At 41.9% G+C, this 12386-nt stretch overlaps 1 protein-coding gene across 1 annotated transcript; it reads left to right on the top strand.

The window, feature by feature from the left end:
- The first annotated feature begins 5348 nt into the window (after nt 1–5348).
- LOC102890797 (haptoglobin) lies at nt 5349–11145 on the top strand. Its single transcript, XM_006909821.3, has 5 exons — nt 5349–5353; nt 6697–6860; nt 7162–7263; nt 7973–8047; nt 9015–11145. The coding sequence occupies exons 1-5, from the start codon at nt 5349–5351 to the stop codon at nt 9791–9793; spliced, it is 1125 nt and encodes a 374-aa protein (XP_006909883.1). The 3' UTR covers nt 9794–11145.
- Nucleotides 11146–12386: the final 1241 nt, after the last annotated feature.

Raw genomic sequence — 12386 nt, 5'->3', positions numbered from 1 at the left:
AAGATTTCATAATGAAGACACAAAAAGCGCTGGCCATAAAATAAAAAAACCTGATAAACTAGGACTTACTAAAATTAAAAACTTCTATAGTTTTGTTCATCATGACTAAGAGAATGAAAAGACAAGCCACAGAATGGGACATGTTTACATTTATTTAATAAACGACTAGTGTTCATATTATCTTTAAAAAATCTATAAATCAACAAGGAAAATACATTTCATAGGGAAGATATATAAATGGGCCAATAAGAATATAAAAAGTGCCTTATATATCATTTGATATCTGGGAAATGCAAATTAAGTCATTATATTTTACTGCATATACACGAGAATGGGTAAAATTAAAATGCATTGGTAAGGATATGGAGCAACTGCAACTTGATTTACTGCTTGTGGGAGTGTATACTGGAGAACTGTTTGGCAGTATCTATTAAAGCCAAACATATGTCTACCGTGTAACACAACAAGGTACTTATCCAAGAGAAATGAGTGCACGCATCCACCAAAAGACATGCGCGAGAATGTTCATAGCAGTCTTATTTATAATAGCTCTAAACTGGAATCGATTCAAACATCCATAAAGAGGAAAATGAATAAATTAGTTATGGTTTATTCATACAATGGAATAATTTTCAGCAATAAAAAAGTAAATTATTATGACAATATGGATGATTCTCACAGATATAATGATGGGCAAAAGAAGCCAGAAACAAAGAATGACTATTATTTGATTCTATTTATATAAAGTTCAAGAACAAGCATAACTATTCTATCATGATAGAAGTTAGAATGGTGGTTACTTTTGGGGTCGGAGTATCAACTACAAGGAACCCAAAGTAGCCTTCTGGGGTGTTAGAAATAGTCTATATCTTACTCTGAGTGTTGATTACACAGGTGTTATTCATATATAAAGACTCATTGAGCTGAACACTTAAGATTTGATGTTTTCAGCAAATAATGCTACATCAATTGTATATCCACACAGAATAAAATGGGCCTGGTTTCCCACTTTGTTTCCTTGTGTATATGTAAGATATTTACAACATACAAATTAGAATCACCTTAAATTCCCAACAATGAGGAAATATTTAAAGTAAATATGATACATCCTTGTTAAAAATATGGCATTAAAAAAGTTTTAAAGAGGTTTGCTGCAAACCTCTTTAAAATGCCTACAACATTGGGTAAAAAGGGCAGACCACAGAAATTCTGTATAAAGAACGATCAAAACTATGTAAAAATGTGTGCAGAGAAAGTCTGGAAGGAAATAACACTGAAGTGTTAATAGTGGTTATTGTCTTAGGATAGTGAAATAATGGGTGGACTTATTTTTCTGCAGCTTGCAAAATTTTTGACTGTTGTAATAGCAGAATGGAATTTTAGAAATAAGTTTTTCCTTCCAAAATAAAAATTCTGCCCTTCAAGTCTTCTACCAACTGCTGCCTTGACTCATTACTTTTAAAAGCTTTTCTGTTTTCTGTTCTCCCTACAAAATGAATTTACTACTTCCTGTGGCTGGCTACACTGAAGCTTATCGCTTGCCACCTCCTCATCTTGTCCTGTCTTTGTTCCCAATTAAGAGAGAAGGCCTTTTGGCAGGATATTCTGTATTGTCAAGTTAATAAAGGATGTCCAGGGCAGGGAGGCTGTGAATGTTCCATTGCTGTTTAAGATAAGGGGTTGGTGTAAGAGTTCAGGTTTGTTTATAGGAGAAATGTGAGTTTTCATGCACCTGGTGGGTAAGCAATTATTCTAGAGTGGTGGTGAGAAACGTTTCATTTTAGATATGCTAAGAGGGGTAGCTGCAGCCTAAAGAGAATGCCTCCCCTCTGTTTCACAGGACCAGAGTTCTCCCCCATTCCCTGGGGATCCACAGATCCACAGACATGAAGCCCGCATTCTCTCTGCGGAATAGTAGCAGCAACTGGGCAGAGAAGAAACGAGCCTAGGGCTGTGACATTTGCAAGACACAAGAAAAAGGCTCCTTCTTGCAACTGTTAGAGGTTGGGGTTTAATGCTTTCTGTAAGGAGAAGGGATGGATTGAATGGGTGGGAGGGAGGAGAGGAAGGACGTGAGGATGTCATAGGAGGGAAGTGTTCCAGGTTCAGTGTGACTCCTTCTCAGCCTATAGTGTGTGTTCCTGTTGAGGAAAGGGCTTTGGAAAATGTAGGGAAGTAGCCTCCTCCTTCCTGGTCACTGAAGGAAAGAGAGGCAAAGAGCTGGTAAAAATGAGCTGCTACAGAAGATACAAGGAACTCAGGGAGCAGAATTCTAACCCCTTCGCCCTGGATTCAGCCAGAGTAGCTCCATTTTCATGTTTCACATGTTCGTATCAGTTAACATTTACTACTTAACAAGACTTCCCAAAGCTTAGTGGCTTACAACAGCAACCTTTTATTTTGCTTATGATTCTGCAGGGCAGCCATTGGGGCTGGGCTGGGCTTGGCTGGGGGTCATTTTGGTCTGGACTAGGCTTGGTTGATCTCAGCAGGGGCTCACTCAGGAATCTTTGGTCAGCTTCTGAGTAACTGAGGCTGGTGGGCTGGGATGCCTGGGTTCTCTTCTGTGTGACCTCTCATCCTCCAGCAATGGAGGAATAGCTCGGGCTCATTCATAAGGCAGCCCCTGGATTTCGGGTGCAGTATGAGAAGGCCAGCCCCAATTTATGCTCATTTCAAGTCTCTCCTTGTGTTCTGTTTGCTAATATTTCATTGGCCAAAACAGTCACACAGCCAAACCCAGATTTAAGGGAGAAACAGGCTTTATCTTAAGACTGCAAGAGCTGCACGGTTGCATTTCGGCTTGTACCCAGGGATGGGGAGAGGTTATGGTCATTTAAAATGTAGACCCTGCTCAGACCTACTGCGTCAAACCTCTGAAGAAGGGGCCTGGGCTTTGCCTCTTAATATCTGTCAGGTGATTCCCCCTCCTTCATATTTTAAAATGTTGATAGCTATAAATATTATGAGATATGTCTTTTAAAATAAAGCACAATAACATAATGTACATTTATGAACCTATCATTTCACTCAAAAGCTAGATTAACAATAATTTATTTACGTCTACCTATGTTCTTTTTTTCTATGCCTTCCCTTTTGCCTCCCACAAGGTAACATATTACAGTTTGTGTTTTCCATTCTATTAAAATTTTAAAAAATATAGTTTTCATCTGATTGGTGTCTATGCCTATACAACATATTGCTTAGTTTTGCTTCCTTTAAAAAAAAATTTGGCTCCAAGAGGAAGTTTACTGTTTTATTTCCTGATTTTTTTTATTGTGATAAAGTGTATATAGAACATAAAATTTCTGATTTTAATGAGTCTTAAGTGTACAATTCAACAGCATTAATTACATTCACAACATTGTGCAACCATCACCACTGTTTCCAAAACTTTTCATCACCCCAAACAGAAACTCTGGACCCATTAAGCAATACCTCCTCACTCCTCCCTCCCTCCAGCCCCTGGTAACCTCTACATTTTTTCTCTATGTATTTGCCTTTTCTATATATTTCATATAAGTGGAATCGTAGTTTTTATGTGTGTGTGTGTTTGGTTTCTTATTTTACTTAGCATAATGTTTTCACGGTTTATTCATGTTGTAGCATGTATCAGAACTTCATTCCTTTTTATAGGTGAATAATATTCCATCGTATGTATATGGCATGTTTTGTTTATCCATTCGTCTGTCAAAGGACACGGACTGTTTCTACCTTTTGGTTATTGTGAATAATGCCACAATGAATATTGGCATAAAATGATCTTTTTGAGTCCTTGCATTTAATTACTTTGGGTATTTACTTAGAGGTGAAATTGCTGGATCATATGGCAATTGTTTCTTTTTGAGGAACCATCGGACTGTTTTCTACCAGCAATGTATGAGAATTCTACATTTTCTACATCCTTGCCAACACTTAATAGATATTTAACTGTGGCCGTTCTACTGTGGTGTCTCACTGTAGTTTTAATCCACATTTCCCTAATGATAATTTCTAGTGACGTTGAGCATCTTTTCATTTGCTTATTGGCCATTTGTATATCTTTGGAGAAATGTCTATTCAAATCATTTGCTTATGTTTTAACTGGATCTCCTTTTTATTGTTGCTGTAGGAGCTGTTTATATGTTCTAGTTCTTAAATTCTTATCAGATCTATGATTTGCAAATATTTTCTCCCATTTGGAGATTGTCTTTTAGCTTTCCTGCTATTGTCTTTTGATGCATAAAAGTTTTTAATTTTGACAAAGCCCAATTTATCAATTTTTTATTTTGTTGCTAATAGTTTTGGAGTCATATCTAAGAATCCATTGCCAAGTTTTGCTTGGTTCTGAGCTCTAAGACAGTGGTATCGTTCTGAAAGTGATCTTCTGAACTTGCAGTTTTCTTTCAAAACTATGTTCTTCCATAGTTCATTCATTTTCATAGCTGTATAATATTCCACTTTAGGACCATACTATATACATAATTTACCCATTCCTCTATTAATGGACATTTGTGTTGTTTCCAGTTATTCGGCTATTACATCGGTGCCACCAAGGATATCCCAAAGTGATTCTTTTATGCACTCTAAGACCCACTTAGCTCTTTTTTTTTTTTTTTTTCTTAAGGAATAAAGCAATTGAATAGCATTTGGGATACACAGGTGCAGACATTTGACTGAAACATCGAAATTTTCTCGTCTGCCTACTTGGATTAATTACTGGACTATAAAACCATAATAACACTGTCACTGAGTACAGTGTACGTCAGTCTGTGCTTCAGCTTTAATCATTTTCCATGATGTCTTACAAAAAGCAATCAGAGAAGACACAATAAATACATTTTACTGATTTCAGGTTGGAGAGCTTTTAAGCAATAGGGAGATGTCAACAGAGAATAGGGGAAATGATTGTGAAAAGGAAACACTTTCTTTAGAGCCCCATCTCAGCCAGGTTGCAGGAGTGTCTATAAGAGATTTGAAATAACTCAAAGAAGAGCTTTTTTTCAATGCTGAATATCCTCCAAAACAAAGAGATACAGATTGACGGTTCCTCCCCCAGTCCAGCACAGTGGCTGATTTCGGGAAGCTCTTTGGCAGCTACCTGAGGTCATAATGTGGCCAGGTTTATTTGAGGTTTGTAGAACAGCAGGGGGAAACTTAAGCATGAAGCAAGAGCTCAACACTTAACAGAGATGTTTGTGGCTTTGTTACCGGAAAATGCCAGTGACCTTAACAAGGCCAAAGTTGTGTAGACACAGGAATTACAAAATCAAGAAGTGGGTGGGATGTGGAATGAGATATTACAGGCATAAAAGCATCAGCAGGTGGACCCCACAGCACTGTTCTTCCAGAGGCAGAACAAACCAAAGATGAGGTGAGTCCACGGATCTGCCCATTCCCCCCTCTTCTCTTGTTCCTTCTTTGCATATATCTTTTATCTACATGACAGGCCAGGTACAGAGGCCTAAAGGAGAGACGTAGAAGTATAACAACAGCAAATGGGCTAAATTACAGTGAATTAAAGGGTGTAGTGTTTTAAATCCTCTGCTTTTCTGCATTCATAAAAGATAATGCTTTCAGATACTGCTGTCTTTGCAGACCTGACTTACTCTGAGGAGTATCTTTTTCCTTGAGGTATGAAGTTTTCATCTTCATAGATGACAGTAGCTCCCATGGTGGGCTTCCTAGCATTTTGAATATATTTCTTAGCAGGTTTTTTTCTTTTTAAAAAATGTATAAGACAACCAATAGTGACACATTTGATTGGCACAATTAAGGCACTTAGGTTTTGTAAAAATAAAAAGGTTTTTTTAAATGCTGAAACAGCAAGACTAGAAGCTTACAACCAAGCAATCTCTGACTAGCTGACATCTGTCAGTGGGATGGTTGCCTGGTAGATGTGGCCTGTGCATTGATGGCCAGTCATGCTTTCAGGAAGCTGGTTATCTTCCAGGTAACCTTCGGGCATTTAGGAGTTTGATATACCATTTCTTGAAGGCAAATTATCATAAAATAAGAGAAACAGCTATATATTTTAAATGAAATATTTAAAAAAACTTTTTCTTATGGAAAATTTCAAAAAGTAGAGACCAGTATAGTGAACCCCCACGTTCCCATCTTCAAGTTTTCCATTTTATTTGCAGTGTCCTTGTAGCACAGGACTTGAGAGGTGCCTGAGGGAAGGTACTCTTTGCTGGAAAGCTCGTTTTACCAATTTCATGTCTTCTGTATGCTGCCAGAAATTGCAGCCCGCACACTGTGTGCCTTCCTATCTCGGTGGTTCCTCTCTGAAGCTTATGTAGAATTCCCACAGCAGAGAGCTTGTTGAACCTGGGTGTACTGGGAAGCTGTAAAGAGTGTGTGTGGGTAGGTGGAGGACAACTTCTTGGTCCTAGCACTTCTATATATCTACTTTCTTTGCTGGCTGCCTAATGGGAGGAAGGGAGGGAGCGGGTGTGTGTGTGTGCGCGTATGTGTGTGTGTGTTGTGTGTAGGGAGACTAGCAGTGTATGAGAATTCTAAATTTTCTACATCCTTGTCAACACTTAATATATATTTAACTGTGGCCATTCTAGTAGGTGTGAAGTGGTCTCACTGTAGTTTTGGTCTGCATTGCCCTAATGACATTCTCTAGTGATGGTGAGCATCTTTTTGTATTGTGTGTAGTGTGTGTGCAGGGAGATTAGCTTTGCACTTCTTCCTGTCTTCTCTCTGCAGGGCCCTGGGTGTTCTCATCACCCTCCTGCTCTGCGGGCAGCTTTTCGCAGTGGATGTTGGCAGTGAGAGCACAGATAATCCAGTTGGCAATGAGAGCACAGATAATCCAGTTGGCAATGAGAGCACAGATAATGCAGTTGGCAATGAGAGCACAAGTAATGCAGGTAGGTCTTTGGGTATGGGCAGGAGCTGTACATCCAGCACTGCTGTGTCTGAACCTATCAGATCTGCACCCTCTCTTCAAGAACACCCAGATCCCCTCTTCTCATCTTTATCTCTGGTCTTTCAATACCATGGAGAACAGTGAGGAGCCAGCCAGAAATAAGGGGACATTACCATCCCCTTGGCTTCCATTTGGAGTGGAGGGATGCTGACATGCAGAGCAGCTTCCTCTCATCTAACTTTCCAAGGGTCTCTGGGAGCAATTTCCAAATATTAACCTCCTTTTCCTATTTTTCTTTGCAGATGACAGCTGTCCAAAGCCCCCCGAGATTGCAAATGGCCTTGTGGAGCACTCAGTTCGCTATCACTGTAAGACCTACTACAGACTGCGTACTGAAGGAGATGGTAAGAGCTGGGTAAATGTCCCCACAACGTCCCCTTCCTGGCACTTCCATGATGAACGGGCCAGGAGTGGTTGGCCAGAAAGTTCAAGTGTTATCCTTGGATCCAGACTTAGATTCTAATAAGGATTTTGTTACCAGTAGCTGTGGCCTTTTGAGAAAATTGACTTTGCTCAGTCCCAAGTTTTGTCTTTTGCTAAGGGGAGGTGATGCCACATAGGCTACCCATCTCAGTGAGAGCTACATCTATAAAATGAGATGTGGCAAAACAACAAATGATGGTGACGGTGATGACAATACGTAGTCTTTACTTTAGTGAATACTGTGTTCCCGGCATTGTTCTAAGTGCTTTACATTTATTTGCTCGCACAGTCCTCACAACACCCTCTACAGAGGTACTATTATTATTATTCGCTTATGAGGAAACGGAGGCACAGAGAGGTTGAGTAACTTGCCCAAGATCGGGTAGCCTGTAAGAGGTAGGGTCAGGATCTGAATCTTGATGCTTCCCCTGCACTGCCATGACCACAGTTCTGTCATGCTGGACTTCACTGGTGCCCAGTACTTGGATTCTAGTACAGTGCTCTTCCCTTCCTCTTCCTCTGCCCTTTCCTTATTTTCCTTCTCCTCCAATTCTCTTTAAATATCTTCTCTCTCCACACTAGGTCCAGATTCAATTTCCCTTTTAGCTCATTTCTTTCCTTTTGTTTCAGGAGTGTACACCTTAAACAGTGAGAAGCAGTGGACAAATAAGGCCATTGGAGAGAAACTTCCTGAATGTGAAGCAGGTAGGAAGCCGAGAGCCCTGGGAAGCAGACCAAGGATGGGTGCTGAGGGTCCAGCGCTTGGGCAGGCATCTTGGTTGGAATATTGTAGAGGCACATCTCTCCTGTGTGGCTTCTACTGAGCATACACAAGCCAAGAGAAGGGACCAGGGAGAACCACAAATGGCCAGGTGGAGAACTGAGCAATTAGGTGATGATTCCCCAGTAAAGTTCTCCAAGGATCTTATTCATTTGGGTCTGCGGGGCACTGACTGAATCTACTGCCCCAGAGGATCAGGAGATCCTGTGTGTACAGGAAGCCTGCCTAGAGAGCCCAGGGTCAAGGGAAAAGCCAGCTCCAGGAAGAACAAGTCAAGGGAGGACATAACAAATCCTTGATCCATGGAAGCATGACAGGAGGCTAGAGATGGATTAGGACTTTTGTTTCTTGTTATTAGGAAGAGCTACTGCTCTCTCCTTTGCCCTCTCAGAACAAGAGGATTTTGCCTACCCTCTTCTGCTATTAGTGATGTAGAACTAACCTGCCTTGTATTAATTGCAGTATCTATAAAATCTGAGTTGTAGCCAATACCGCTACAGATCCCTCTTTATTCAGAGAGAATGACTTAGTATAACTCCTTGCCCTTACAATGCATTTCAAAGAATTGTGGACATGTTCTTGCGACAAACTGCTTAAATGAACGTACAGTTCATCAGCCAAGGTTTGAAAAACAGCATTGTTTCTTTTGTGAGTTAGGAAAGCAGGAAATCAAACTGTCTTAGTGATGGAAACAATTTTTTAAAAAAGGACAATTTTAAACTGTAAACACTGGAAACGAGAGGACGGATGGTAAGGGCAAAACATGTAAATATTCCTAGCTCTGAAAACATGAACCAGGATAGTTTAGACAGCTGCGACAGCCAATGCCTTTACCCCTCTCCCAGACCGAGACACTCACGTTTCTGCTGATTTCCTTGTTCTTCCTGACAGTGTGTGGAAAGCCCAAGTTCCCAGTGGATCAGGTCCAACGGATCCTGGGTGGATCAGTGGATGCCAAAGGCAGCTTTCCCTGGCAGGCTAAGATGATCTCACACCACAATCTCACCTCGGGAGCCACACTGATCAGTGAGCAATGGCTGCTGACCACGGCTAAAAATCTCTTCCTGGGGCATACAGATGATGCAAAAGCCAAAGACATTGCCCCTACTCTAAGACTCTATGTGGGGAAAAATCAGCTTGTGGAGGTTGAGAAGGTGGTTTTCCACCCTGACTACTCCAAGGTCGACATTGGTCTCATCAAACTCAAACAGAAGGTGCCAGTTGGTGAGAGTGTAATGCCCATTTGCCTACCTTCAAAAGATTATGCGCAAGTGGGGCGCTTGGGTTATGTGTCTGGCTGGGGGCGAAATTCCAACTTCGCTTTCACTGAGCTACTGAAGTACGTCATGCTGCCTGTGGCTGACCAAGACAAATGTGTAATACACTATGAAAAAAGCACAGTGCCCGAAAAGAAGGAACCAAAGAGCCCTGTAGGAGTGCAGCCCATACTGAACGAACACACCTTCTGTGCTGGCCTGTCCAAGTACCAGGAAGACACCTGCTATGGCGACGCTGGCAGCGCCTTTGCCGTTCATGACACGGACGACGACACCTGGTATGCGGCTGGGATCCTGAGCTTTGATAAGAGCTGTAACGTGGCTGAGTATGGTGTGTATGTGAAGGTGCCCTCCATCCTGGACTGGGTTCAGAAAACCATGGCTGACAACTAATGCAATGCTGGCTGGAAGCCCTTGCCTGGACGCAAGGTTCCTCGGTGGAAGAGGGAAAGCTGGATGGGAGTGGAGGGGATAAAACATGGTGTGAAACTGATGGTTTCCGGCCCTGCATGGCTGGGTCAATCAATAAAGAACTTTGTTTTGACTCATTTATGTTGTTATTTTTTTAAGTCTTGAGCCTTTTTATCCTCATTTATGGTATGGCAGCAGCCAAGTGGCACGGAGTCTACTGGGAGTATGGCAGAAAACACCCCAGGCCAACTGGAAATCCCTAATGTGATACAAACTTTCCCACTGTGGCCACCCACTCATTGAGTGCCTACTGAGACAGGCCTCAGAAAGGTCATCGTTATCTTTGTTTTACCAACAAGTGAACAGACTCACAGAAGTTAAGTGATTTCCTTAAGGTTACACAGATATTAGTGAAGCTGAACCTTGAACCTAGATCTGTCTGAATACAAACTGCATCCTGGTGAGGAAAGTGCTAGCTCAAAGTAGGATGAAAACAAGTGTTCGGTACCTTATCATTTGTATTCCAACACACCAGCACTTCAGAAAAGATGGTGCAAAGGCAGGATCTCTGGACTTGCTGGGTCCAAATCATAGCTTGGCCATAAATTTGCCAATTGACTTAAACTCCCTGCCCATCAGTTCCCTGGTCTCTTCTATGAGGAGCTTAAACCAGATAATCTCTAAAGTTCCTACCAGCAATGACATCCTGGGACTTGGTAAAGGGTGAGTCATCTTTCTGGGATTTGCCTCTTTTAATAACTTTATGAAGAATTCTCTCTCTTCCAGGGTCCCCTGGCACAACTTGCCACCACTTGGGCAAGTTGCTACTTTTCTCAAAACCTCATGAGGGCTATTGGTACTGACTTTCCAGAGTGAGAGAACAGATGCAGAGCTGGAGGGCAGTGGGCCAGGCAGCATGTGACCTGGATGGCAGCCACTGACTTTCTTGCCTACAGAAGCCCAGTTCTGTGCAGGGTGGCACTGTCACTGCAAGCCTATCTCTCCTGCCAGATGCTTCCTTTCCCAGCCTTTTCTCCAGGAAGAGGTGACCATGCAACCTGGTTCTGACTGATGTGGCATAGAAAGCAGGCTGTTGGGTGCTTTTGTGTCCTTCGCTGATGAAAAAAGAACCCCAGGAACGAGACCAAAAAAACCTCTTTTACCACCACCTCCATTTTCTCTTCTCCCCCTACTTTTATGGTAATCATGATGCACGGAACTGCAGCAGCCATCTTAGACCATGACCGGCACTGGGATGAAGAACAGATATGCAGATAACGATAAAAAGAACCTGGTCCATGATGATGCTATTGAGCTACTGAGTGAACTCTAGTCCTGCCCGTCCCACCCCCCAGACTTCTATGAATAAAACATCATTGCCTGTCACTGTTAGTTGGGTTTTGTCACAGTCTAAGTCATATAGTATATGACGTGTGGCAAGTGCTCAGATACTAGCAAAAACTCAAAATGTGCATGAATAAAATTCTATCTTCTTTCCTCCTGAGAGCTTCAGGGAATGTTTCTCTGAAGTCCTGATTTGTTTTTGTTCCTATATTAGTTGCTTTCTATTCCTTAAGTACTGAGTGCACTTTGTATTGAGTGCATATTGTATGCCTCAACCTATTTTGGATGCTATGTAAACAGGAATAACTCCTGGATGGTAGTAAAAAAGGCTTCGAAGAGGGAATGCCTGAACCTTAAAGGAGAGAAAGAGGTACTCCTGCAAAGAGGAAGGGCATTTCAGGAGGGGGCCCCAGGGGGAAGAAGGTCCCAGGGCTGGAGGTGGCAGGGAGTGTTCAGAGAGCTACACAGAGTGCAGAGTCACAGAAACCCGAGTGGGAGGGCGGGAGATGCTGCTGGGGAGGAAGGCAGAGGAGAAAATTAAGAAAAGGCCAAAGGTTTTTCTTGTATTATTTTTCTCCTGAGAGGTGACCAGAAGCCACTTAATACACTCATGTAATTCTTCAAGAAAACTGGGGTGACATATTCTTCACGAAACTTAGTGCTGACGATACTGCCAGAAAAAAATGTGTAACTGTATTCCAAGCAGCTTTTTAATATGTTTGTATGATTTTTCAGTTTCTGGCTATTCTCTTTCACAGATCTAGAATACAGGTCTAAGTCCTTCGTGGATCTACTAGCTTTAATCTGTTGAAAATTATCAATGGATCTGGAGAGTTCATGTGAGAACTTCACAGTGAAGGCCAGACTGATGAGAGAATAGTGACATCAGGTGGCATTTTACACCATGAAAAGGAGAGGCCATATTTTAGTATGATAAGAAGGTATACTGGGGACAGGTCAGAGTACTGAAGGGTTATAGCAGAAAAGAGTTCAGTTGGAAGAGCTGCCTGTTTGCAAGTGTTCCGGAACCTTCATCTGGGAGACCCTTAAGAGCAAGACCTTTATCTTTGTGAAATGGAAGCCTCAAACGGCTTGCATTCGACTCCTGGTAAAGGGTAGGTTTCTTCCAAGTGGGAAAAGCAGCCCCTATTCTTTCTAGCGTCTCTTTCTAGTCATGAGCCCTTGAAGCACAATTTTGTCTCAGGAAGAGGTGGAACTCTGACTTCTGGGA

This window comes from Pteropus alecto, unplaced genomic scaffold (assembly GCF_000325575.1).
Source record: "Pteropus alecto unplaced genomic scaffold, ASM32557v1 scaffold42, whole genome shotgun sequence".
Classification (NCBI taxonomy): Eukaryota; Metazoa; Chordata; class Mammalia; order Chiroptera; family Pteropodidae; genus Pteropus; species Pteropus alecto.
This window is presented reverse-complemented; position numbering and strand designations above follow the sequence as displayed.

Bases quoted from the DNA above. Each gene is read 5' to 3' on its own strand.
- LOC102890797 (XM_006909821.3), top strand. The intron at 7,264-7,972 runs GTAAGAGCTGGG...CTTTTGTTTCAG, and splicing joins ACTGCGTACTGAAGGAGATG to GAGTGTACACCTTAAACAGT. The intron at 8,048-9,014 runs GTAGGAAGCCGA...TCTTCCTGACAG, and splicing joins ACTTCCTGAATGTGAAGCAG to TGTGTGGAAAGCCCAAGTTC.